The 27,945-nt window shown below is 46.5% G+C and overlaps 2 protein-coding genes across 4 annotated transcripts in view; one reads left to right on the forward strand and one right to left on the reverse strand.

The window, feature by feature from the left end:
* The first annotated feature begins 8,366 nt into the window (after positions 1-8,366).
* Positions 8,367-8,977, forward strand: Litafd (LITAF domain containing). Its single transcript, XM_051181401.1, has 2 exons — positions 8,367-8,506; positions 8,869-8,977. The coding sequence occupies exons 1-2, from the start codon at positions 8,376-8,378 to the stop codon at positions 8,975-8,977; spliced, it is 240 nt and encodes a 79-aa protein (XP_051037358.1). The 5' UTR covers positions 8,367-8,375.
* A 6,269-nt stretch (positions 8,978-15,246) lies between these two features.
* Positions 15,247-27,945, reverse strand: part of Usp7 (ubiquitin specific peptidase 7) — a 50,204-nt gene continuing 37,505 nt past the window's right edge. For all 3 annotated transcript variants that reach the window (XM_051181402.1, XM_051181403.1, XM_051181404.1), the window contains 19 exons: positions 26,588-26,744; positions 25,670-25,814; positions 25,203-25,333; positions 24,864-24,998; positions 24,333-24,434; positions 24,031-24,136; positions 23,247-23,339; positions 23,097-23,164; positions 22,239-22,339; positions 21,202-21,355; positions 20,573-20,640; positions 20,064-20,172; positions 19,899-19,976; positions 19,195-19,295; positions 18,572-18,671; positions 17,293-17,412; positions 17,069-17,140; positions 16,856-16,946; positions 15,247-16,518 (listed from right to left, as the gene is read on the reverse strand). In XM_051181402.1, the coding sequence (XP_051037359.1) occupies positions 16,412-16,518; positions 16,856-16,946; positions 17,069-17,140; positions 17,293-17,412; positions 18,572-18,671; positions 19,195-19,295; positions 19,899-19,976; positions 20,064-20,172; positions 20,573-20,640; positions 21,202-21,355; positions 22,239-22,339; positions 23,097-23,164; positions 23,247-23,339; positions 24,031-24,136; positions 24,333-24,434; positions 24,864-24,998; positions 25,203-25,333; positions 25,670-25,814; positions 26,588-26,744 (2,038 nt within the window). In that variant the 3' untranslated portion in view covers positions 15,247-16,411. The remainder of the gene's footprint in view (positions 16,519-16,855; positions 16,947-17,068; positions 17,141-17,292; positions 17,413-18,571; positions 18,672-19,194; positions 19,296-19,898; positions 19,977-20,063; positions 20,173-20,572; positions 20,641-21,201; positions 21,356-22,238; positions 22,340-23,096; positions 23,165-23,246; positions 23,340-24,030; positions 24,137-24,332; positions 24,435-24,863; positions 24,999-25,202; positions 25,334-25,669; positions 25,815-26,587; positions 26,745-27,945) is intronic.

Here is a 27,945-nt window from a genome sequence, read left to right on the forward strand (position 1 = left end):
ACCCTGTCTCCAAAACAAAAACAAACAAAAAACTGAAAAAAAGAGGGTCAGTGAGATGGCTCAGTTTGTAAATTTGCTTGCCATGCAACCCTGGTGGCTTGAGTTCACCTATATAAATGTGAAAGCTGAAAAAGAAAAAATGTGAAAGCTGTTCTCTGGCCTCCAGATGCATGTGGTACATTACCTACCACCTCTCTCTCTTTTTCCTTTTTTTTTTTTTTTTCTTGTTTCCTCCTCCTCCTTTTTGTTTGTTTTTCCGGGTAGGGTTTCTCTGCATATCCCTGGCTGATCTGGAACTCGCTCTATAGACATCATGTATGTCTATAGACATCATGTATGGGTCATTAGTTTGTACAATTAACATATGTTAATAAAAAACAGCAAGGACTAGGGAGATGGCTCAATGGTTAAAGCACTTGCCATGTGAGCAGCAACAGTGAGAACCAGAGTTCAAATCCCTAGAAGCCAGGCGATGATTTGAAAGACAATGGCACAGGATCCTGTTTGAATACTTGGTCCCTAGGTGTCTGCCTTGTTTGGGAAGGATTAGAAGGTGTAGGTTTACTAGGAGGTGTCACTAGGAGCAGGAAGTCCACATCATCCCCAATTATTTCTCTCTCTACCTTGTGCTGCGGATCAAGATGAGAGCTTGCAGCTTCTGCTTCAGCACCATGCGCCTGCCTGCTGCCATGCTCCCCCTCTTGATGGTCATGGACTCTAACCCTCTGGAACTGTGAACCCCAACTGAAACATTTTCTTTAAGAAATTGCTTTGGGGGCTGGAGAGATGGCCCAGTGGTTAAGACCACTGACTGCTCTTCCAAAGGACCCAGGTTCAATTCCCAGTACCCACATGGCAGTTCACAACCATCTGTAACTCCAATTCCAGGAGATCTGATGCTGTCATACAGACATACATGCAGGCAAAACACCAATGCACATGGGATTAAAAAAAAAAAAAGTTGCTTTGGAGCCAGGCAATGGTGCACCCTTTAATCCCAGCACTCAGGAGGAAGAAGCAGGTGGATCTCTGTAGGTGGATCTCTGTGAGTTCAAGACCAGCCTGGTCTACAGAGCTACTTCTAAGACAGTCAGGGCTACACAAAAATCTGTCTCAAACAACAAAACCCAAAAAGTTGTTTTGGTCATGGTATTTTGTCATGGCAATATTAAAGCAACTAAGACACCATATAAGTGCCAGTGTGGCATGACAGCCTCCTGTACTTCCAGCATTCAGGAGGAGATGGGGTTTCAGGAGCAAGACAACTAGCCTGACTACCCTTATTAGGGGGTTATTGGTCCAATAGAGAGACCCGGCATCGGTGAATAAAATCCAGAGGGACCAAGGAAGACTCCTAATGTCAGCCTTGGTTCTCAAAAGGAAAATATGCACTTACAGATGAACACACACATGTGAAAAGGCACACACACAGTATGAACACATACAACGACAACATATCCAGCCAAAAACAGATATGAGGGCCATTACATTGTCATACCACTCACTCTTGGAAGGAGGTATTATCAGACCCATTTTTCAGGGGATAAAACTGAGGCTCAGAAATGAAGATGTTCAGCAGGGGTCATAGACCCAGGAGTGGCACAGTGCACTTTTTCTACCTTCTCCCTGGCCCTGCCTTATTTGGGGAGAGAAAAGCTGGGGGTGTGGCTCAGTGGTATAGTACTTAGCTAGAGTGTATGATCAATATGGCCCCTGCAGTCTCAACACTTGTGAGGTAGACACCGCAGCATCATGAGTTCAAGGTCATTCTCAGCTGCAAAGCAAGCTTGAGGCCAGCAGGAACTAGTTGAAACCTGTCTAAAAACAAAACAACAGAAGGTCTGGGCCCCAAACATCCTCAGGAGGAGGTCCAAAGAGTGTAGCTAAGCCTGTGCAAGCTCTGGCCTGAGGCTCTGTGTCCTGAGTGCCTAGCAGGCTGAGATCCAGCAGGTGACGCTGGGCTGGCTTCTGGACCCCTCTTATGACTCCTTATTTCTCCCAGCCTGGGCCTGGGGGTTGCTAGATGAGGGAATCACCACCAAGACAGTTGGGAGCGCTAGGCTGATTCGTGGCATGCTGGGGGACTAGCATGCTGGTGCTTCCCCCTGATGGTGAGGGTTAGAATTGTTAGGGCTCCTCATCTTGTTGCTTCCCTCCCTCCATTCAACTCAAGACTTCCCAGTTCATACTCAGCTTAGAAGACTCAAAACTATGTTAGAGGGAACGAGGCCCTCAAAATCCTTGTGCTAGGGATGTAGCTCCTTCAGTAGAGTGCTGACATAGCATTCATGACTCCGTGGGTTATGTCCCCAGCACTGCACAAAACCATGGGTGGTGACACATTCTGCACTCAGAAGGGTGGAGGCAGGAGGATCGAAAGTTCAAGGGCATCCTTTGCTACACAGTGAGTTTGAGGCTAGCCTGAAATCTATGAGACCCTGAGTCAAAAACAAGATCCTTAGAGAAGGCAGTCCCTAATTCTATCCCAAGAGGAGACATTCCAGTGGACACAAGAACCCTACCTAGACCTTGGACCATAACACCTAGGGAGTTCTAGGCAGAATGGGGGTACTGTGATGAGCGGGGCATGTATCTCATTCATTCACATTGGACTTATAGCTACCAGTTACCCTCCACTCACTAGGTTTGCATGCCCAGGTTAATAGAGCAGAAACCAAATGCTCTCCCCCACTCATTTCCAAAACCCCACAAAAACAAGTTTGGGTTGGCCTAACCTGGGACAGCACTTAGTCTTGACCCAACCAATCATGCTATGGAGTCAAAAATGTAATTCAGCACTCCAAAGCCTAGACAGAAGGACTGCCAAAAATTCGAGGGACATCTGGGCTCCACAACAAGACTTGGTCTAAAACAAAATAAACAAATGAGAAAGTAATGTAAAATTGGCATCCTACTAGTTTTATTTGCTGCTGTTTCCATTGTTAGTTGTTTTTGTTTTTCTCATTTGTCTAAATTTTTAATTTTTATTGTCATAAAATACTCAGAGGCTTGTGGCTAGGGATGTAGTTCATTTGGCAGAGGGCTTTTGTAGTAGTGTGATGGTTAGCGTTGTCAATGTGACAGGATCCAGAATCCTCCAGTGGAAAGGTCTGGGAGCATGCCTGTGGGGGATTCTCTTGATTTCCTTGCAGGGGTGGGAAGACCTGTTCACAGTGGGTAACACCATTCCCGAGCAGGATCCTGGACTGTAGACAGAGAAAGTTGAGCATCAAGGTACAGGTGTCACTCTCTGTTTGCACTCTCTCTTTGCAGCCTTCATGTGGCCAGCTGCTTCAAACCACCTTGATTTCTCTGCCACTGTGGACTGTCCCTTGAACTGTGAACTAACACAGAGCCTTTCTCCTTTCAGTGGCTTTTCTTAGGGTGTTTTATCACAGCCACGGAAATAGAACTGAGACACCCAGAGTGCACAAGACCCTAGGTTCCATTCTCAGGACCACACAAAACTGTGATGGTGTACACCTATGATCCCAGCGCTCCAGAGGTGGAGGCAGGAAGATCAACAGCTCATGGTCATTTTCAATGGCATAACACATTTGAGCCACTTAAGAAGAGCATGAACTTCAAATGCCCATTTCCTTTGTACATTAACTTTAAGTTTGAAATGCTCAGATGTACAGGGATATTGAAATAAATATTGAGTGGGCAGTTCACATGCCTACCAGTTCCATTTCCCCCTCCCATCAGCATTTGATAGTTCAGCTGTCTCCAAGCACCTGACGAGACTAGTTCCATGACTCCCCTACCCCCCCCCACACACACAAATATTTGGATGCCTAAGTCTCTTAAAGGAAAAGATGGCCAGGCATGGGTCAACTATCCATGCTGGAGATGTGGCTCAGTGAGTAGAGTGCTTGCCTAGCATGCACAAAGCCTGGGGTGGGTCCACAGCACTGAGAAGGCTGGGTGTGGCACCACCTTGACATCTAGAATAACTAGGGAGATGGGCTTCCCAACTGTAATTCTGCACTTAGGAACTGGAGGAGGAAGATTGAGTTCCTGGCCAGCTTAGGCTATATAGCAAGTTCAAGGCCCTGTCTCCTACAAGGTTGCTATTATTATATCCATTCTACAGATGCAAGGTGAGGGACACAGGTAAAAGAGTGGTAGACTTTCCCTGAGTTCCTGGAGCTACATCAGCAAGAGAGGTTGACTAGGTTCAGAGAAGGCACATGATGGTTTGCATGTGTGTATGTGTGGACATTATGGCCATACTATATTTTTGAGAAAGGGTGTCCTATAGCCTAGACTGGCCTTGAACTCACTCTGTAGTTGAAGATGACCTTGGACCCCTGACCCTTTGCCTCCACCTGTCTGGTGATGGTTTACAGATACATGTCACCACATATAGGGTATGCAGTACTGGGGATTGAATCTGAGTTTTGTGCATGCCTAGCAAGCACTCTACAAACTGAACCACTTTTTTACACCTGATTTTTGGTTTGGTTTGTTTTTTGTTGTTATTTTGAGACACAATTTTTCTATGTAGCCCAGGCTGGCCTGAACCTACTACATAGACTCAACCCAGCTTGGCTTTGAACTCAGATTTACAGTGATTTCCTGTCTTGCCTCTTGAGCACTGACTGGGCTTATGAGTATATGTATGTATAAATGACAACACATAGCTCTTTTTTTTTTTTTTTTTTTTTTGAGAGCTATCTCTGTAGACCAGGCTGGCCTCAATCCACCTGCCTCTGTCTCCAGAGTGCTGGGATTAAAGGCATGCCCCACCATTGCCCAGTTCTTTCTTTCTTTCTTTTTTTCTTCCTTGTGTGTTTGTGTGTGTGTGTGTGTGTGTGTGAGAGAGAGAGAGAGAGAGAGAGAGAGAGAGAGAGAGAGAGAGAGAGAGAAGGACTCAATACGTAACCCCAGAACACCTATGAATTTTCCAACTTCCTGCCTCAGCCTAAGCTCACAGGCCAGTGATACTAGGCCCAGTTCCATGCTTACCTACATTCTAATTAGAAGGACACTGACGGTGCTGGATGCCTCTACCAGGACTCACAGGACTCAGGGTCTCCTGACCCAGCTCACAAAGCTTCAACCTGCTGTGAGTATGGAAGGGTCCTTCAAGCTGAGCCATAAGCAGGCACCCCCTCCAGCAAGTAATAGAGACAAAATCCCCTGGTCTATGCATCAAAGACATCACAATGGCTGTGGCAGCTGAAAGAGGCCTACTTCTCCCCAGTGAGGCCTCTCCAAGGGAACTTCTGGAACCAAGAGCCTGTCCACTCAGAACCTGGAGCCCAAGGACACTGCTTGAGGAGTACTTCTAAAACAGGACTATCATGGCACCAAAATGGGACCATAATCATGGTGAGGGGCCTCACTTGGGAGCTAGAAGGTGGCTTGGGAAGCAGGAGAGGGGAGAGACTATTTGCTGACCTTGGGGCTGATCCTATCTCCTCCCCTAAGTCTCACTGTCCCCTACTACCCAGGTGACCCATTAGGAACAGTGGTTGGGTTAGGCCTCCAGCATCCCTCTCTCTCTTGAAGCATCACATGGGATCTACCAAGGGATACTAACGACTTCCACATCAATTCAGTAGGTGGCACAGCACACAGGCCAGGGCAGGGGTCAGGGCATGGAGCTGCCCACATGCTGAGGTGGGCCCATGCTGTGATGGTGTCTAACCCCATTTGAACAGTCTTCTTCCTACCAACTCCATGTAAATGGTCAAGAAGATCTAGGGTGTAGTGGTACCCAGCACTGAGGAAGCAGAGGCAGGAAGATCTCTAGTCTATGTAGTGAGCTCCAGGACTGCATAGAGAGACCCTATCTCACATAAAGTAAAATAAGGATCCAGGGTTTATTCAGTTGGGCACTGACTCAGCTTGAGACTCCAGTTGGTACTGGTCATGGGCTTCATTTCTGACCTTTTTCTCCTCTGGAAAAATAAATAAGAAAGAAAGAAAAGAAAGAAAGAAAGAGAAAGAAAGAAAGAGAAAGAAAGAAAGAAAGAAAGAAAGAAAGAAAGAAAGAAAGAAAGAAAGAAAGAAAGAAAGCCTGAAAACTAGACCCAGACAAAGCTTCTGGGCCAACATAGCTGAGATACCTCTTGTCCCCAAAGTGCCTGCTTCCTTAGTCCTGCTCTGGGAGGAGACTGTAAAGAACCCTGTGAGAAGAAGGTACTGAAGGAGGCTGAGGGGAAGCTCTAAGCAGAGAGGCCCCAGAGATTGAAAGGGCCAGGCCATTGGTGATGGAGTCAGGGCACCAGCAGGCACCTACAAGATTGTATATGAAAATTCAGTGAGAACCTTACTGCCCATCCATACATATTAAGTCATGGCAGCTCATTCTGGGTGTGATGACTTATACCTATAGCACTGAGGCAGGTGGATTGCTGCAAGTTCCAAGCCAGCCCGAATGAAATCTGAACTCAAAACAACAAAGCTTGAGCTGCAACTCAGTTGGTAAAGTACTTGCTTAGCATGCAAGAAGGCCTGGGTTTGATCTTCAATACTATATAAACTGGACATGGAGGTGCAGGTCTATGATAGGTAGAAGCAGAAGGGTCAGATGTCCCAGTGAGCCTGAGGCATCAGAGCCTCAGATGGAGCTCAAATACCCTGACTTCAGGACCCCTGCTAAGGTTAGGTTCCTTGTGTCTGATCAGAAACCTACCTGGTCTCCAATGCTAACTTACTGAGTGACCTCAGACAAGGTATTGAACTTTTCTGAACCTCATCTCCCCACCTGCAAAATCTGAACAATGCTTCATTGGTGAAGGGGAATATGGTGAAATGTGTTACCTGTTTGGCACACAGTATGGCCAATAGTAAATGGCCCTGAGCTATGTCACACCACAGACCTCTAGCACTTCTATGGACAAGGGGGGGCCCTAAGTGGAGTCAGAAGTGTTAGAGTTCAAACCCTGACCCCTCTGCACCCATCTGTGTAATCGTGGGCAACTTGGCTCTTGGCAGCAATGGCAGCCATGCAGTGGCTCCGAGCTAGCACATATGAGCCCGGGGGCCTTGCTTCTTCTCTTTCAGACTCTCAGCATTCTAAGGAGCCACCTCCTTATTCCCCTCCTCGCGCAAGAGCCCAGAGGTTGCCCCATGCATACCCTGTGTACACCCAAGTACCACCAGTGGTCCAGACCAGTAAGTGTAGCAGCTGTCTCTCCTCCTGGTCTCCGGCTCCAGCTCTCAGAAGGCCTCTTACTAAGCTCAGATGGCACCTTCTCTTGTGAGCCCTCCTCCCACAGCCAAGAACCCTGAAGTGCCAAGGCAGGCTGGGCCTCACACTGCTCACATGGGGTTGGTGCAGTACCAAGGGCTTCTGAGGCATCCTTTCCTACTGTGGAATTCTTGGGGATGGGGTAGGTGCTCATGTTATATTTATGAAATGTATCATAAGTGTTAGTCCACAAATGAGGTTACTGCAGAGTCCCTAAGGTGAACCAGGGCTTTGAGATTCTAAACTAGTGTCCCAAGGAATTCCCAGGCACAAGATTGACACATTAGACTGTATCAGTCAGCTTTACCATGCCATAACAAACCTGACCGCAGCAGCCCCTTCAGATCACCAAAGCATGCTGCAAATTTCTCACACTGGTTTGCACTTTAGTTTGTTGTCTTGTTATTACAGTAATGGTTAAGGAACAAGCTAGACAAATGCTCTACCACTGGCTTACATGCCCAGCTCCTTATGGATTTTTACACTTTTTTTAAAATATTTATTTATTTTATATGTATTGAGTGTTCTGCCTTTGTGTAGGCCTGGTGCACAAGAGCTAGAAAGGGCCTGGAGAGATGGCTCAGCAGTTAAGAGCATTGGCTGCTCTTCCTAAGGACCTGGGCTTAATTCCCAGCACCCACATGGCAGCTCACATTTGCCTGTAACTCCAGCTTTGGGACTTCTGACATCTTCACACAGACAAAACACCAATGCACATTAGAAAAAAGAGAACTGTGCCAAAAAGAGGCAGGAATGGTGAGGTGTGTGTGTACATGCATGTGTGTTCCTTCTTTTCTTTCATGCACCTGCTTTAAGGACGTTTTAACCACAGAGCCTGGAAATCAGCTAAGGCAAGGAATCAAAGACAGTGAATGGGCTGGCTGAGTCTGGTAGGATATGCTAGGGACTCCCCAAGCAGAAGGGACCATGCTTAGAAACAGAAGACCTCCACAGTTCCTAGGCCCTATTCTTACTTGGCTAGCTGGTTTTAACTAAGACAGATCATTTGGCTGATGGGCAGGTACATGGTGGCTTTGGGTGTATAGGTTAGCACAAGGAAGATACGTCATGATATAAGAGGGGTGTCCAGACAGGGGGTGCTGGAGACAGGAAGAAGAGGCTCTGATCTGACCCAGCTCTCCCCCCTACCCCCCCAGACTTGTTCACTGGCATGCCGAGAGTGACAACTTCCATGCCAATGCAGACCATATGTCCCTACTGTGGGAATCACATCATCACAGTGACAACTCCTGTCCCTGGCATCCTCACCTGGCTGCTATGTAGTGGCCTCTTTGTATTTGGGTAAGCAGTGGGGACCTGGTAGGGAGGGGATGGGACTGAGACACAGCTGAAGACAGCTAGAGTAACAAAGAAAACTGAGGACAGAGGTAGATGGCAGCCTGGGTTAGGAAGAGATGCCCTCTGATGGGAGTGGGAATGGACAATGCCAGCAAGTATGTATGGCTCTCAGCCCTGCCCTGCAGAACCACCCCAAAAAACTGAGACCCACCCAGAGGTGTGATGAGGGTGCAGGCCAGCACAGGGACCTCTGCTCAGAGGTAATGATACTGGCCGGCACAGGAACCCCTGATTATGGGTGATGAGGCTGCAGGCCAGCTCAGGCAATCTGCTCAGGTGAGCACACACTGCTTCTGAGGCTGCAGGTGCTTCCTGGGCTGCTGCTTACTCCCCTTCTGTGTGCGGAGCTTCATGGATGTGAGCCACTCCTGTCCCGTGTGCCAGCAGGAGCTTTTCCACCACCGCCGCCTGTGATCTGCACTATAAACAGTGATGAAGCAACGTCAGTGTGTATGTGTGCCCCTGAGTAGCCATCCAGCAGGGGGGTGGGGTGAGCCAGTGACAACATCCTCCACCTCCTCTGTTCTGTCCATGGGTGACAGACGGCACCTGTGTATGCCTGGATCCCAGCATGTGCTGGCTGGTATCCTCTTGGAGAGGTGTGGAGCGCATGCCCACCCATTTCCAGGTTCAGCCTCCTCTGACTACAGATGCCACAGTCCATCAGCCACTTCTTCCCTAGCCCCTTTCCATCAGCTCCAGCTTCTGCCCCTTTGGGAAAACCTGTTACCCATACTCTTACATGTATAACCCTCTCCAGCCCACAACCAGATTCACACCTGCTGCCCCTTTCCCCAGGGACCAGTGTGCTCCATCACTATGTGCAAAACCAAGAGAGCCTTATCCTATCTTTCCCTACCTGCCTTGGGTCTGCAGTCTGGATCCTCTGTGCCCCATCATAGGCTACAGATGTTCTCTGGCTGCTTCCTAGTAGCTTTCCTCAGTTTGCTTTGTCCTCAGTTTTGCTCAAGGCCCCTTCCCCCATTTCTCTAGGCTTCCACCTTCCTCTCCAGTATCCCACAACCTTCTCCCCTGGATGCCTGAGGTATCCAGTAAAACCAGCATATTGGGCTGGGGAGATTTGCCTCACAAATATGAAGACCAGAGTTTAGACCCCCCCCCCAGAACCTACATGAGTGTTGTGACGGGCAGGTTAGCCCACCTGTAATTCCAGCCTCAGAAGTCACAGGCAGAGGAATCCCAGAGAAGGTGGCTATTGAGACTAGCTGCATCAGAAAGCTCTGGGTTTGATTGAGAGACCCTGCCTAAATAAGTAAAGCAGAAGGTTTGAAGATGGTCCCCCACATCAACGTTGGGCCTCCATATACATGTGCACATATGTGCATACCCACACAGGTACACCCACATATATGCAAACACACATAAAAAAAAGGAGATGGGGACCCTCAGTAAGTCCCTGCAGGAGTAGGTGCATGGAAAAGGCATGCCATCTCCTCTCTCTGACACCACAGACATAGCCCTTGGTTCCTGTCCTTCCCACTCACTCAAAATCTGTTCCCCTCCAACTTGTGTCCTACTTGGCTCTGGGTCCTATTGCCCCTTCCATTTCTCACCAGCCAGCAGCCTGTGGCTAACACAGATTGGGTAATACAGCTAACATCGACAAAAACTCACCACTTATTTGGGAGGCTAAGTCAGGAGGATTGCCAGTCTTAGTTACACAGTAAATGCCTACCTCTTTAACTATATGTGTGTGTGTGTGTGTGTGTGTGTGTGTGTGTGTGTGTGTGTGTATCTGTTGCTGTAATGATGTTGTGACCTTGACCAAATCCAGAATTGTTTGGGAGATGAGCCTTGCCTGTGTGGGAATTAGTTATATTTATGGAGGTGGGAGAGCCTGCCCTCTGTAGGTGGGACCCTGGATTGGTAAAGTGGAGACAGGGAGCTGGGCCCCAGCACACTTTCATCGTTCCCTGTTTCCTGACTGTCATGTCACTAGCCTGCTCAAGTGGCTGCCGCCTATGCCTTCCCACCATGAACTATTTGCTAAAACAAACCAGTCTTCGTTACATCCCTGTATTTTATCACAGCGATAGGAAAAGAAACTCTGGCCTAGAACTCACAATCACCCTGTCTCAATGAGTTCACCTGAGGACGGTTGTGACACCATCCAGATAGCACCCTCCCTATGCACCCATCCAGCCGGCCTGCGTGTCCATCTATTCTTCATTCTCCATCTTGTCATTTTCCCAGGCAGATTCACAAGTTTAGCCTGACACCCTCATGACCAAGAGAATCTGAGGCGGGGCTATAGAATCTAGGGAGGGATGGGTCTCCATGAGTTATTTGTGGAGGGGGCCCCCAACCCCCAGTGAGGTTTACTCCTTACAGCTCCTTCCCAGCTTACAGTGTAAGGCCAATGGAAAGGAAGTGGCTTATGGAGACTTCTGGGGAATATGAGGACCACTGGACAAGGTCCAGTATAAGACAGTTGAGCTTTGTGTTTCTTTGCAGTTAGTGCTGAGGACTGAACCCAGGCTTTGTGTCTGATAGGCAAGCTCTACGACAGAGCTACAGCCCCAGCCCTCCTTTTCATTTTGAGACAGTGACTCACCAAATGGCCAGGCTGGTCTTGAGCTTGCAATGTCACTCCCTCCTGACTCAGCCTCTTTTCTTGACTGCTGGTTTGATAGGTGTGCGCCAACACACTGAAGCTCCACTTAATTTACAAAGCACAAACAATGCCCTGCCTATCATTGTTCAAACAGAGAGGGAGGAAAGACTCAAAGAAAGCAACGAAGGAAAGGGGAAATAGGAAGCTTTCAGGCACATGAAGGACACTGGCAACTGGTCTTTGGTGAGGTTCCCTGTAATGCCCACATTCATCACAAGGGGGCAGTGTTGCACCAACTGACAGGGGTAGAAACCCAGGCCCAGGGCACCAGAAACTCAAGTGTGTCTCCCTGCAGCCCCTGCATTAACACGACACGAAAAGGCACACACATGTGAGTAGATACACTGAGTGTGGGCTGGAGGCTTGATGGGATGGCAGCATTTCCTCGATTTTCAGGCTGAGACTCCTAGAAGCCTGAAAGTCAGGTGAGGCCAGCAGACTTCTCTAGACCCCAGGGAGGCCTGCCAGCTGATATACCTTACACCTGCAATGCAGGCCCTGAAATGATGGGAGACAGGACTTCAGAAACCGGATGTACTACAGCTGCAAGCCTGAACTGCATGGAAACAGGACTCACACCAGATCGCACTACCACTGTAAACTGTCTGACAAGTAGCCTTCAGACCCTAAGACATGGGATGCTAGGTCAGCATGGGTCTTAGGGCCTCAAACAGGACAGAGCAACTTGTCTTGAAAATAAACCATCTTTATGTTGCATTGCTCAACTCCAACCTTCCTTGTTCAGACCCCTCCCCCTCCCAAGGCAATAATGTGTTGGCTTTGACTTGTATTCCTAGACAGGTCCGGACAGGAATGTCTCAGTCCTAGGACAAAACCCATTATCACTCCACAGTGTACCATCACAGGACTGCAAGGTTCTGCCCAGGCTGTGACCCCACAAATCAATCACAGGTTTTGGGGATGTAGACTGTAGTCACTTGCCACCTCCTACAAAGTGGAAGAAACCCCACTGAAAACTGACTATTCAGCTTCATTCGAAGGGTCTGCGGTTGTCTGCCACTGACTTGTCAGTGAGGGCTGTAACACTGATGCTCAGTGCTGGGCTGCTGAGTCCATGATGAGGGCCAACAGCCGTGGCCGACACTGTTCTAGGTACTACTGTTTCTAGCCAACTCACCCTCTGAGTCAGAGCCAAGAGATTCAATTAAGTCTAATCCTACTCAGCCTTATCACCAGAGCAGACAGGTGGGTGTGGTATGGTCATGGGCACGGCTCTGGTATCAGCAGTCACCAAGGACGACTTCTGTGCCTACTCCCAGTACACTGCTACCAGCTCTGCCCTGAACAAGTCCACCCTGGGAATCTGCCATGCAAACAGTCCAGGAAGAGTGAGGAGACACCAGGGCTGGGGAGAAAAGTCTGGGCGGCTTTTGATGTGCCCTCAGCTCCAATCCACACCAAGCAGGAAGGTTCACATCTCAACACACTCCCCCAACTTCCTCAGCCTCTCACCCTACTGAAGAACTGAGTTTAGAATATCCAAGAGCCTAGTAAACCCAGTTAAGATGGGTGAGTTCACCTCAGAGACCACTCTCCAAAGGTGCAAACTGGGAACCTGCACCTACCCCCAACATTCAGCCAGCAGTACAGGTCTGTGGCCTCTGATAGGGACAGACTACCTCTCATACCAGCACATCTTTGCCCCCAGAATGTTCTCAAAGCACAGGGGACCCCAGCTTGTAGGTCCCACTCACAGAACAGCAGCACACCCATGTCCACCAACAGCAAGACTAAAGGACATGAAGAGACCCAGTCCTTGTGGAGCATGAAAATGAACTCTGCTGGGGTTTCCTTCTGACTGTCACAGGGTACAGAGAACTGAGCACTTCTGGTGCTTAGCAGCCACAGTGCCTTGGGCACAGCTTCCACTCGCGCAGCAGCAGATGACTTAGTGGGAGAACAGCCTGGCAGAGGACAGGCCATACCATATAAGGGCCCCACACCTGGAGACAGCCTCGTTCCTACAAAAGCACCTGGCTTTATCCCGATCACCTTCTTCCTTCAACCAGATGCCAGGGGATCTCTCTCCCTTCCACCCAGTGTTGGCAAGCTCTGCAGAGACCCACGGCAAGAAAGCTCTAAGAACCCAACCCCACCTACCCACTCACAAGACTGTGTCAGTGTTCAGTTGTGGCACTGTAGACCACCACAAACTTCACCTGTGCCTCAAAAAGGCACCAATATTAACCACCAGGCTTTTCTGTAGGATTGCCGACCCAGGACTCAGTCAGTGGTACAGACATAATCCACTAGAGAAATGTGTCCACACTTCACCTTGACAACTTCCTGCACTGAGAGGGATGCAAATGTACCTCATTCAAGATGAGGGCTACAATGCTCTTCTGGAACTGAGGTCCAGAAGCAGCCTCCACAGGTTCCCATCCCACGGCCTGTGGTATATGTATCAGACTTAGTTTTGTTTGACTCTTTGATGCAGTGTGTCACTATGTAGCCTAATCTTACAAGGTCACAGGGTCAACCCCATCCCCCTCCCCAGGGACTAAGTGCTCAAAAACAGCCGGTTAGCACTGTGGAATCCTCACCTTACTCCTTGCCAGATGCAATGGTCAGGAGGACAGCTGGCTCAATGCTCTTGAAGACCTTATTACTGCCAGAGAGGATCACCAAGGAGACACAGGGAAACACTGCCTTAATGCCACAAGGCTAAGAGCCAACATGCAAGGACCTGCTGTTGCAGACAACCCAGTAGACAATGAGTGTGTACCTTCAGGGTTATGTTCCTGTATTTTCAGACTGGGTCTTAAATAACTCAGGCTGCCCTAGGCTCTGCTATGTGGCCAAGAATGGCTTTGAACTCCTCACCTTCCTGCTCCCACTTCTTTAGTGCTGGGATTACAAGTCTGAACCACCTCATCAGCTTCACAACCCTGAGCAGAACCACGTAGCCACCATGGCTGCCAGCCCTCACTGAGGTCACACTCTGGCCACCACTGTGTGTTAAGTCTCCCCTACCATCAACAGCTACAGAGCAAAAGGACTCAGCATCTTCAGAGGATTAAAGTGAGCAATTTAGAAGACAACTGTTCCATAACATTTGAAATGTCTGCTTCTGCCTTCCCCCAAATCGGGTACATGAACTCAAGACTCAGTATTTTGAAGCTGGGAGTGAATGGAAAAATGAATGCAGCACACAAGAAACACTACAAGAAGTTCTTTTAAAAATAATCATTTAATATTTAAGGGAGAATAGAAATCGTGAGTACCTAAGACTGACCAATCCACAAGAAGCCCTCACACAGGAACACCTTGGAGTTTAAAGGCCAACATTGGGTGAGCAGTCCTCATTGCCTTGCCTATAACTGCCAGTGACTTCTCATTTGCACAAGGCCAAAGGGCCCAGTAGGATAAAGGCCTACAGGGTCTCCCATGAATGATCTGCTCCTTATCCCATCAATCTGTACAACACAAGTTATCGGAAGGCACACAATTCATAGTGCAAAAGGAAAGGGAGCCAGGGTGCAGATGGCTCAGCAGCAGGCCAGCGGTACCTCCCCTGGACCTAATCCAGAGACCTCCAAGTCCCCAGTCACCGAGGAACGTGCACAGATCCCAGCTGAGGACTCTTACATTTTCCTGGCATACTGGGCCCAGGGCCTCACACACACTAGACAAGCACTCTACCATCAGCTACATCCGAAGTCGTGACAGGATCTCTGAGGCACAGGTTGATATGATACGCCTACCTCTGCTTCCTGACTGCTAGGGTTAGAGGCCTGTGCCACTGTACCTCACAAAAAACCTTGTTTCTCAAGCTCAATGCTAGAGACCAAAGCCACACCGAAGCCAGGGTTCACACCTTTAAGCCCAGCACTTGGGAGGCAGAGGCAGGTGGATCTCTGAGTTCAAGACCATCCTGGTCTACATAAGCAAGTTCTAGGCTGCCCAAAGGAAAAGTCCAACAGCTGAGAAAAATCCATGGCGGCTGCAGGCCTGACTCAATGCAAGGCTCCCAGACCAGTCTCCAGGGAGAGTATGCTCATCTTCAGCTTCCACAGCACTCACTGGATTATAATTTTTATAGAAAATTTTATTCAACATACAACATTTTCCAGCAAAAAGGCAATATACAGGAGAGTTGGTGTACACTGCTGCTACAGAAACAAACAGAAGTACTGGGGAGGGAGGGAAAAGAAGTGTGGCTTGCTGATTCTATTTGCACTCAAAACTAGACACGCAGCTGGCATTAGCTCCAACAAAAAGGGAAACGAGGAGAGGACTCAAATAAAGCTACACACAGAGTGTCCAAGTCGGCCAAGTTCACTTGCACTCACCCAACAGAAAATGACCTCTTCCCAGGGCAAATTGTACAGTTTCATTCATTAAATATACAATTTCATTTCCTTTTTTCCTTTTTTATTTTTATCTTTTTTTTTTTTTTTTTTTACAAAGTCAACAGCTTACTAACCACTAGCGAGCATGCGCTCTTGCTAAAAGGCTCTCTCCTTTGTCGCTTGCCCGCTCCATCATCACAGGAGCCTAGAGTGATTCTCTTTCACCTGCTCAGATCATTACGTAAACCTTAATTGTATCTGACAATGTTCTCAGTGTATAAAAAGACCCCTAACTGTCAGGACTGGATAGAGTGTCCACTTTGCAAATGGGCTGCCAAACAGTACTGGCTGACGGAAACCCCAGCAGCCAAGAAGAAAAACCCCAGGAAGGGCCAGTGACGCACACACTGGAGGAGAGAGCACTTTTGAGTAGGGTTGTTTCTCTGGTTTGCCTTTAGATGCACACAGGTCACTGAAAGTCTAACTGAAGGAAGTCGGAAGAGCCTACACACCAGCCTGACTAGCTCTAGCTGCAGGGTTGTGCAGGACCCAGGCAGGAGGCCAGGCTGCCTGCACCAATCAGACACCTCTGTCAGGGACTCACATCCTAGGAACCTCTTCTCCCATGATGCTGATGGTTACCTTGCATTGTGGTTACCATAAAATAACTCTCATTGGCATCCAAGCTTTATAAAAACACCTTCATTTTGCTCAAAAAGGGCAGTCAATAGATACAGAGAAGCCAAACTGAACAGCCTCAACAAAATAAAATTAACATCAGCAGCAAATCCTCTTGCTGGAGACTTCGGCTAGAGTGCACGTGTACCAAAGTTCTACGGCTGTTAAAAAGGGCACACACCCACGAGCTGTCCCTCGCCTTGGACACGGGAAGGCAGGAAGTCAGTTGTGGATTTTAATTGCCTTTTCAAGGTAAGTGTAGCGACTCCTCTTTGGGGCTTTGTTGAAGTGGTCGAGCCCTAGCCAAGGCCGAGGATGAGACATGTTACCTGGCAGGGACAAAGAACAAACCATTAAGACCCCAGGGTCTTGGCAACTACCACCTTGGATGGTTGCTCAGTCAGCTGGAGCCCAGAGATGTCATTAACACAAGCTGACACTAGGCTGTGTATTAAGGTGCCTTTTTCCAACTCAAAGGCTAAAACATAGCCCTAGAGGGAACTTGAAGCAGAATCACCAACACCTCAGCCCCTTAATGCATAAGAGCCTTACTCCTTAGAATGCAGAGGCCTGACCTGTGGATAACTAACTCACTCAACCCCAGGGCTGCTGCCTCCCCAAAAGGTGCACATGGGAATTGAAGGCACTCTGCTGAGAGCCTCTTACCAGGCTGTGGCTCAAAGTCCTTCAAATTCACTTCATACTCATCTTCGTTGATGTACTGGTGCCGGCCCATCATGACAATTGCAAATTTAAACTGGAAAAGAAAAGCAAACCCCCCCCATTATCTCTGCTGCCTGCCAAAGAGGCTCAGCTGCCTCACTCAGGTTCAAGCGCTAGCAGCCACTAAGGCCTAGCCAGGTACCTAAGCATGCATACCTTTTCAAACTCCTTTTCCTGGATATCCAGCAGGCTCTGAATTCGCTTCATCACTTCTCTGAAATGCTCACCCTGAGAAGACAAAGAAAAATCACGTGTGCTCAGATGGTGACTGTCCATGCCCACTGTACTGGTGTGGTAGATGCCAAAGTCAGGGTTGCCTACCCACCCCACCAGCTGAGATCAAGTCACTTAAAGGCATGGAGTTCTGACAGGACTCTTACCTGGTGTATCCTCAGCAAAAATGGAATTCCAAAAGTCCCAAACACCTCTTTGTGGAAATGCGCCACCGTGATTAGCATCTCATTCTCCTTATCTATGTCTACCTGGTCCAAAGGTATTTCCTGGAGTACATTTTAAACAAAGTCTTCCTGTAACTGTGGTTATTCTAACCAGACACTCAATAGTTAATAGATGACCCCAAGCCTCAGATGTTGCCCAGACTGGTGACATAAACTGACTGGGGACCGACCGACCTCCCCCACACACACACAGATTAGTGGAGCTGCTCTCCTTTCCCAGTAGCAGGGTGAAGGGGCTTCTATTAGATGATGTGCCATGTCAAAAGCCCTCAAAGCTGTAAGCCACTGCAAACTTTTCTTCTACTCAAGTTCTTCATCTCAGGTGACTTGTTAATGTACTAACATATATTGCTGGCATCCGTTTTTACCAAAAGGCCACACTCAGCTGACCCACTCAAAAGATAGTCCAGGTTTCTTGGAAGAAACCAAAACATTTATATTCCAGTTACTATGGAAATGCCAGCAATTCTATTTTTACGACTGACCTAGAGTTTGTGCCTGTTCTATTATTGATGCCTGTCACACATATGGGGGGATCAGAGGAGCAAGTTCTTTCCACCAGTCATGTGGGTCCAGGAGATCAAACTGGGGCTGCCAAGCTGAAGTTGGGGGGAGCACCTTACCACAGCATTTGCCTGGTCCTAAACTTTTTGTTTGTTTGTTTGTTTTTTAACTTTTATATTTAGGCTAACTATATAGCTGACTGGCCTGGAACTTGGTATATAGATCAGACTGGATGGACTGTTGTTGCCTCCTGAATGCTGGAATTAAAACCCGGAGGACCTGGGTTTGATTATCAGAACCTACAGCAGCTCACATCTGTAATTCCAGCAGTGCACGTCTCTGGACTCTGTATGCATAGAGTACAGACATACATGCAGGCAGCAATACTGCTCTAAAAGTGTGTCCCACCATACTTGGCCCAAATTATAGACAAATCCCACAAGACTTCCCTCACAAGGCACAAAAGCAGACCACAGTAGTTTGGGATTAAGAGGCTCTGGGATGAAGGGTGCATGGGCATGTGCACACTCATCAGTGGCTACATTATTCTAAGCTATAATGTACTTTTTTCCATATTGCAGCATTTTTAAAGCTTGGAATGAAATTATCCTCTGTGAGACCTGATGAATGGAACAACCCAAGTAACCTTATATAATCCATGGTGGTATCCACTCCAGTAGATAGTTCTGACAGTTACCTCTATTCGAAAAGTTCGACTGGTTGCAGGAGATAAACACTCTAATAGTTCATCTTCTTGGTGCACACCAATAATTTTGTAGCTCACAATTTCTAGCAGCCTAAAAGAAGAAAAATGGGGCAATGAAGTATTTATAGCCATGCAAAGACACAAGAGCAGGAACTCTGGGTGGCCATGACCATAGCTTGGCTTGACCATGCTCTATGTACCATACTTTTACTGTTAATTTTTTAACAGTCATTGCAGCAGGCTGAGCAACAACAAAGTACTGCCTGCTCTCTATTAAAACTACCAAGAAAGCATTTTAGGGAACCAAACAGTCCCAAAGCCACCTGTCTATGAGATGTTCACCAGGAAAAACCATAGAGAAACATGCCCAGACTCAGAATAGCAGTCTGGGGCCTTGCTTTACACTTGCACAGAAGCTACACCACATGCTTCTCGCCACTCAAGATGTATGTATGGACCCCCTCAAGTACCTTGGAACCCACTGTTCCTTTGCTATCAGACCCTACCTCAGTTAAAGGAGAGGCAACAGCAGAAGAATAGATAGGGCTATTTGATTTCCATTCAGCTTCAGAGTGGTTGGCCGCCCCACCCTCTGCAGCTCTGGAGATACTTGCCTAAGTCTCCCTGATGCTTTGTCACCAAGCTCCACTGCCTTTTTACATTCTTCTAACAGGTCCCGAACACAGCCATGCTTGTCTGGGTATAGTGTTATTTCCTAAGTGATGACAGAGCATTACAAGTGCTTTAAAGAAAACAGACTTCTGCTACCACATACCCAAGAACTTCTCTCATTCAACTTGGGAAGGGGTGAGATAGCAGCCCCTTAACTGTGGATTCCTTTGCAGTAGTCGGACCACTTCCTCCAAATCAAGGACTGTAGATGAGAACAGTTCCTCAGAAACAATCCCTGGGCCATCCTAGTAGCTTTCCTGTCTGTCCTCAGCATGAGGAGACAGAGGACTGGTCTTCAGAAAGGCACTAACGCTACTGACATCACAGTAGTTAGTTCTCAAATTTCTCAATTCTGGTGCAAGTGGGAGGAAAAAATAGCCTGCTACCCAGGCAAGTATAATCTTTTGTGATGGACATGGCATAGGGGCACCGCCTGGCTGTGTGCACATTCCTGACAGACCAGTTAAGCTAGTAAGAGCTACAGCAGCAGTGTGTGATGACCCGGCTCTGGGCCAAGGGGCCATGAGACACTTCAAGCTCTTCTGCCTTTCAAAGGTCCCACCACTGAGGGCATGTTCTCATGGTTTAGTCCTAGGGCTCTGAAAAGAGTAACAGGGGTTATGGTAATACTAGAAGAAACACTTACCTCTTCCCTAAATTGGCTGTTTAACCATATACACTTAAAACTTCTCCTGTTCTCAAAGTCTGTGATTTTCATCTTAAGCTATTGAGAAAGAGAGACGCTTGTTTAGACTCGAGAGAAACCCAATCCTTCCCTTTATCACCCAGTCACACTGACTTGGACTCATACCTGCTGATAGTAAAGTTTCTTAGGTTGTCTTGGCTTGAAGAATTGTAGAAGATCTCTTAAAGTACCTTCATAATTATGTCTAAGAGGATTACCTGGGCCATCCCTATAACTACAAGAAAACAGTACACGATTAAACAAAGTGTTTATCGGTCTACAATAAACACCACCTGAGAACAAACAAACACAAACAGCTTGCTATGCACTGTCTGAAACCTGTGAACCTACCTAGCCCACTTCTGTTCCTAGACCCTAGTGTCTTAGCCTGACACTTCAAATATTCCCTGTGAGGGGACAGAGCACACAGATAGATGACTCTGTAGCTGCATAGGACCTAGACCAAAAGAAGTATGATGGGGCCAACCAAAATCAAATACAGCAAGCACCAGAGGACGTAGATAATGACTTTACCACCTCAGGCCATGTGATTAAGACCTAAGTAATGACACACCTGTATTTCAAACTAAGAAAGAAACACATGAAGTTGACCCACCTGAGTCTTACTTACTCACCCTTGAGACTTGAAAAACTGCAGCAGCATGGGGTCTGTGTTGAGCCTCTGTGCAACTGTCTTTGCAACCTGGGAGGTAGAGAAGAACCGGAAGAAAGGTTGGCACTCTGTGCTTATAAAACTAATGGTGAGTCATTCAGTTGCATTTATTTTCTACAGAAATGTGACATACATGAGCAGCCCAAACTCAAACTCCCTAGAAATTTACTATTAGCCATAACAAAACAACATTCCTAAGGGCATCACCACAGAAGTCACATTTTTTATACAAGGGATTTCCCTGCTTAACAGCATATATTTATACAACACAATGCTGACTTGTCAAAAAAGTGAAAATAAAGTGGCAAGTTACATCAAAATTACTATTTATCTCTTTGGAAACATAGTCACCATTTATCTGTGTTATGAACCTTTAAACTCAACAAGTTTTTAACTTTTTCAATACGGTTTCTTGCTGTGTGGCCCAGGCTTTTCTTAAATCGGCCGTGGAGGCCAGCAAAGCTGGGAACTGAAAACCTGTCTGAGCTGAGTCCATCCAAGCAAGGCACTGTCTTACACTTTCTTCCATAAACATGCAATGTACCCTTCTAAGAAGGATAAAGGAAGTGGCAAAGAGCAACTATTCAATACCTGAAAATAATTCATCCTATTTGATAACGTAACCACAAACCCAGGGTCATTGGGGATTGTCTTATCACAGAAGATGACATCAACACGGTGGTAGAGATCTCTGAAATATTCTTTTGCAGTGGGTAATTCACTGTTATCGTTTTCAGGGTCATCCCTGGGGAAGAAAAAAAATGTTTGCAGAGGAATCAGGTACATGGCAAAAGGCACCATCTTTTAGACAAAAGTGACACCAAATGTAAAACAGTGTAGAATAACAGAAGACAGAGCGCTCTCACCGAAAGCTACAAGGAGCCTGAGTCCGCTACCGGCTTCACAAGGCACAAGAAAGGCGAGTGAGTGTGTGTGCCTGGAGAAGACCTGGGCTCCAACCCAATACTCATATCATGGATAGCTCATAACAATCTAAGTCCAGTCCCAAGGGATCTTAATACCCACTACTGGCTTGCACTGGCAGCAGGCACGCGCATAGACAAACATTCATACACATAAAAATAAAATCAAGAAAGGTGGTACTTATGGAGGCCCTACAGTAAGTAAGGCACTCAAGTCCCAGCTGCTTCCCCAGTGACTGCATGACAAAACAGTTCCCTACAAATAGGCTCCTTTGAAGCACAGTGCATTTAGCCTGGGCTCTGACTGCAGCCCACACCAGCTTTTATCCACTATCAAGCTGTTAGGCATTAGTGTTCCAGGTACACACCTACAGGTGTAGATGCAGCACAACCTCTGAAGGCCAACCTCAAGTTTTTTCAGTGTATTTTACTCTATAAACACACCCCACTTTGGTCCCCACAAACATGTGTAGGACATTACAGAACTTGGGTGTGGGAGACAGGCTCTCACAGAGACCTGGATAATCTCAAACTTGCTGTGTAGCTCCTGAATCCTCCTGTCTCTTATCTCCCAAGTTCTAGGATTACAGTGCTCACCACCTATCACTAGGGGAACTGTTTGCTGGACCCAGCACTGACCAAAACAACAACAAGAAAACACTTGATATGCATACAAAAGAGATGCAAACTGTCAAGGATACATACTTCTGAAACACTATAATGTCACCATCCATCAGTTCATCAAGGGCTTTATCAAGAGATACATCGTAGTCCTGAATTCTCTCTGTTAAGTTCGGCTTAACTTCCTACAGGAAGAGACAACAAATGTTCACATTTAATAATATCTGTTATAACCAGATTTTGTTGTTGTTATTTACGCTTTCTCTACATTCAAGTCTATCCATCTACATGTTATGTGTTTTAATTTCAGACAGGGTCTCCTTGTTTCTTTAGGTTGGCCCTGGATCCCTGTGCTCAAGCAGTCCTCCAAATAGCCACACCCAGCTTGCTTATGCACCTTTATATTAAGTGGGAAAAACAAATCTAAAAGTTATCTAGTGATCACCAATTTTAACCAGGTACAAATTACTTATTTTTAAACATACAACAGGGGTGTGGTGGGACATACTGTAACCCCAGCACTTTGGGGAAGTAGAGGCAGGAAGATTAGGAGCTATATGTGAGCAAGTCTAAATCTATCCTGGGTTACATGGGACCCTATCTCAACCACAAAAAAAAACAAAACAATCTAATTTTCAACAAGAGAGTAGAGGACTTGGTGGTGGTATACACCTTTAATCCCAGCACTCAGGAGACAGAGGCAGATGGATCTATCCGAATTTGAGGCCAGCCTGCTCTACAGAGCAAGTTCCAGGACAGCCAGAGCTACACAGAGAAACTCTGTCTAACACCACCCCCCCTCACCCCCTATGCCACCCCAGTGCTGCAGCCGCCGCCAAATAAACTGGACTTAGCAATAATAATTTAGGGCAAGCACAACCACCTCTCCCACAAGCAGAAACAATACAGTAATTGAGAGAAATAAAAAAAAGCAAAGCAAACCTCATAGAGGATAAGGCTAGTATCCTGGATAAATCCTGCTCTGTCACACATAACTGGGAGTAAGTCACCTAGGGTGAAGAAATCTGTTAAGTACACAACTGTAATACACTGAGCAAAATCTAGTCTGAAGGAAGTACAGCCAGGACTTACGTATTTTACAGGATATGGGTGTGTAGATATGTCCACAGTAATTCAAGCTCCGTGTTTTAGGATCATACATCTTCAAAAATAACATTACATCATCTACAAGTTGATGAATAGGCTGTTAGGTTCTTAACCCTGAGTATGTCTAAGAATGTTAACAAGTAAGCTTGGGTAAGTGACAAACACAGTAAGTCCCTAGAAGTAACAATGACATGAGGCTCCTTTAGGAGGCTGATCCAGGGACAGCCCACGAGAATCATACCTGGGTAAACCACCTCAGGAGGCAGTGAAGAGAACACCAATGCAGTAAACTGAGACCTGGCACTGACTAGCTAGACCAGTAGTCCCAGGGTGCTCTAGCTAGCTAGCTAGCAAGTCAATGTCCTACTTTGTGGGGCAGCCACCTATTTATCTAGTGACATAACATGACTACATCACAACTCCTCCACACAGGCTGTGTTGTGTGGCCCTAAGATAAGACACATGCCAAGTGACCCAACACATGCCTGCATCAATACCCTAACCTTCACACCACAGAGATGAGCACAAGCCAGCAGTCAGGGTACCACAGCATCACTGCTGTCTCTCCCACATAAAGGAGACTCAAGGCAGGCCAGTCTCCTGTGGCTTCCTTAGGAGCCCTCAACATGAAAGGGACTGAATGAGTTAACATGGAGGTACAGGAGATTCTTCTCCAAGGGAAGAAAGGTTCAGCTCTCTGCTGAGATCATTCGAGGACTCCAAGTCTACTGACTGCTCTAAAAGGAGCAGGTACCTCGTGGGCACTTACGATCTTTATCAAACTTGGGCAATGTTGCTCCACTAGCAGCCAGCTCAGGATCAACTGTTTCCAGGAATATTGTCCAAGGGTTTTCATTATCACTCAGTTCAATCATCTATTTCCAAAAGAGACGATGATTTTAGAAGGTTGCAATGGCCTAGGTGACAGGGCGACAACTATACTTGAGTAGTGTAGAACATGTCCAGCTCTACTGAATGCAACCCAAAGGGACACAAGGCTGCTAACTGCAGGACAAGAGCCTCCCGCAGAGTTCCACATGAGATACCCGAGGATCTACCAACAATATTTACTGTTTTATTGCCGTCAGCTTCATTATCTAACATTGCTGGCCGCTTTGTTCCATTACTCCTTGCTTGCATAGGCCATAATCGAATTTGATCTTGTGGAAACCCCTGGAGAAAAAAAAATGGAAAAGCTCATTAAAACAATAATCTTGGTCAATTTACTGCTGCTTTTGTGAGTAAAGGAGAAAGGGTATGATTCAAACTTCAAATTCAGTCCCATGGCTCGGATCTCACCAGGATCACTACTACACCCAGGCTCAGCTCAACAGCCTATTTCACCAGATACTGGTGGTAGCAGCCTGAAGAGAAACAGTCTCTACAAGCTCCTTGTCTGAGATCTGCTACAAACCTAGCTTTGGGGGCCGGAGGAAGCTGGTTCTGAGATTCATAGACCCTGAGCCAGGTCAGGAGCACAGCTCAACATCTCCTTTCAGTCAGGCAGGGCCCAGACATAGGGACAACCCAAGGTAGCAGTTATCAAAGCCTGGATGTGAACAGAGGAGCTCTCTCTCTATATATAAAAATATATATACCCACCATGGTCTGGGAGAGGCTCTGAACAAACTCTGCCAGGGAGGAGTTCTTCAGAACCTTGAACACGGTGTACTTTACTTTCTCCTCATCGTACATGTCATTTCCTTGGTGGCCACAAAACTGGTCCTCTGCGACTATCTGAAGGCACACAGAGCCAAGCTTACAACCAGTGAGACATGTTACCCTGAGCACACTCAAATATCAAAAAGGCCTCAAACCACTCGCCGCACTGCCTACAGTGAGCCCCTGCAGCTAGCCCAGATGCTCAGAGCCAGGAGCAGACAGCACAGGCCCAGTGCACTGCAGTGACAAACACAGTAGTCTCCCAAGGCAGAGCCTGACCTGCACTTGCATGTAGAGATGGGCTTCCTGCCGCTCCTTCCGTTTCTGAGCCTCGACCCTTTTTTCTTCTTGCAATCGCTCCACCAACTGCTGAGGAATATCATGGTCGGTAACAGCTTGTAACACTTCACCTGCAGGACAAATGCATCTTCTTCACCTGGTGCTGATCTGCTTTCCCTTCTTACAAGAGCCATATGTTAGGTCTTCATTCATAAAACAACCTAGGAATGTGGAAGGTCTTGGGACCATGTGACCACATCAAATCCCACAATCCCAATGCAGGTTGTTTTGGGGGATAGAATGACGGAGATACAAAGAAAAAAAAGTGTTTGGCCATACAACATGGCTAGGTCCACTATCCTTTATGATACTGCATTATACAGACAGAATGCCAAGGCAGTGAGGGAATTTTTGTAGAATTATGAGTTTGCCACAGTGCAAGTATAACACAGGTCATGGGTACTCACTTAGCTTTGATTCCCTGATGTACACTAACATATAGGCATTTGTGCAGTGTCGAACAGATAGGTCGTCATCATGACCCCCATAATTGTGCTCAATAGCTTCTTCTTTAGTACACCTGGATACGACGTCATCATCAAATTTACACCACTGGAAGGAAGGCAAACAGATGTGAGTAACAACACACAACCTCTGACAATACTCAGAGTGCTTCTGTCTTCCTTGTTCAAAATTCGAAGGGGGCACTGGTACTCTTTGTTACCCACTCAAATAACCTGGGCCAATTGTTAGCATAGTGCCAACCCTTTGGAGAATTAAAGGCACAGAGTACAATTAAATGAGATATTTGTAAATTAATTCCATAATGTAGCAAGCTTCTGACTTAAAAGTACTTAATAATGAGCCGGCCGTGGTGGCGCACACCTTTAATCCCAGTGAATCTGTTGAGTTCAGAGGCCAGCCTGATGTACTGAGCAAGTGCCAGGATAGGCTTCAAAGCTACACAGAGAGACCCTGTCTTGAAAAACCAAAAGAAAAGTACTTAATAATGATCTTCCTTCCAATTTGTCATTTTAAGTCAAAAAAAAAAAAGGAAAAGAAAAAAATCTATTCTGGAAACCTCTGCCACATGGCATCAATCCCACCAGGGATCCTGGAGGATGAGAGAACAAAAGACACGCGAACAGACTTGATGTAATGAAGGCTCCCTGCCCAGCCAAGGAAAGCCACTTTCATTATTTTGTCAGTTGCATGACATACAGATTCTGTAAGGTATAATTACTAACAGAAGTCACTCTCTAAGGTACCATTCACCTTTGCATTGTTGACAATTAGACAAGAAAACAAACCATACAAACATTCAAAGGCTGGGAAGAAATCCAGTAAGTGCATGGAGTGTCAACCAGAAGAGGCATGACACTTACTTTGCCATCCCCTTTGGGGTTTAGGTAAACCACGTAATGTCCACCATGATTATCTCCACTGTGAACCAGGACTGCGTGGAGAATATAATTTGCAGGGTCCTTAGGGTCTGTTTTTTGCAAAAATTCATCAAGTGGTAATTGTTCTGGAAACTCAAACCTATTCAAAACATTTGAAAAAGAAAGTCAATGTTGATTTATACATGCAAAACATTGGTAATTATGAATTACCAATGACTCTAAAGGCGCTGGAAGCTACTTCTGAAGGAGCTCCTACTTACTAGGAAATTTGTCAATTTACTAAGTTCAGGAAAAACTCAGGTAACAGGTTCAAATTCAAAAGCTTTACCCAACTGTCTTATAGCAAATTTACACTAAAATCAATTCTAAGGTGTACATAAGCCTAAGGCACCCAGGAATGTACTAATGAGACACCTTGATATTAAAGAAAGACGACAAGCTAGTCAGATGTGTATAAAGATCCTAACACTTAGATTACATGAACATACTGTATTTGACACAGTTTTAAATTACTGGCTTAACTTGTGATTTAGCTCACCAAATTTCATCATCAATGACACATTAAACTGTACTTAAGTACGGGATGGCAGCTCAGTTGGTACAGTCCCTGCCTAGCATGTATGCAGACATGGCTTCTATCACCAACATGGTACAGGTATATTGTTGGCTGAGCTCAGGGGTGAAAGCAGGATTATCAAATTTATGGTCCTGGTGAGTTGGTAGCCAGCCTGAGCTGAAACTGTCTCAAAATTAAACAGCCTTCAGAGACAGGAAAGAAAGCCATGCAAGGTGGAGAGACCCAAAGAGTATGTATCTGGTGGCCCAAGGCTGTTTGGATCTAGCCTTATTACCTTGGGACTGGGACTCTATCTGCTGAAAATGTCTGATCTGGACTTGAAAGAAAAACTTAATTTTAAAACAATAGCCAACAATTCTATTATAAAACAAAAATGAGGTGTGCAGAAACAGGTTTGGAAAACACACGCAGGTGAGCACATACTCAGTTTCTGGAAATAATTTAATTCAGCCACACTTTACCCTCAACCATAAATGGTGACTGAGCATTCATGTATATGCACTGTTCAAAACTGATGTTCAAATTAATCAGGGTAAAACTGCATATACAGATAAAGCACAGATCACTCTCACAAGGGTTTGTTAGCACAAGTCAGGTTGGCCTCAAACTCACTACTCATTTAAGGATAAGGATGATCTTGAATTCTTAATGTTGTTGCCTGTCTCCATCTGCCCTTAGCTGGATTAGATACGCAACACAAGCCTAGATGAAACCTGGAGCCTCATGGTAGACAAACACATACCTAAACCTAATCTGTCTAGAA

The sequence above is a fragment of the Phodopus roborovskii genome, unplaced genomic scaffold (genome assembly GCF_943737965.1).
Source record: "Phodopus roborovskii unplaced genomic scaffold, PHOROB, whole genome shotgun sequence".
NCBI classification, from domain to species: Eukaryota; Metazoa; Chordata; class Mammalia; order Rodentia; family Cricetidae; genus Phodopus; species Phodopus roborovskii.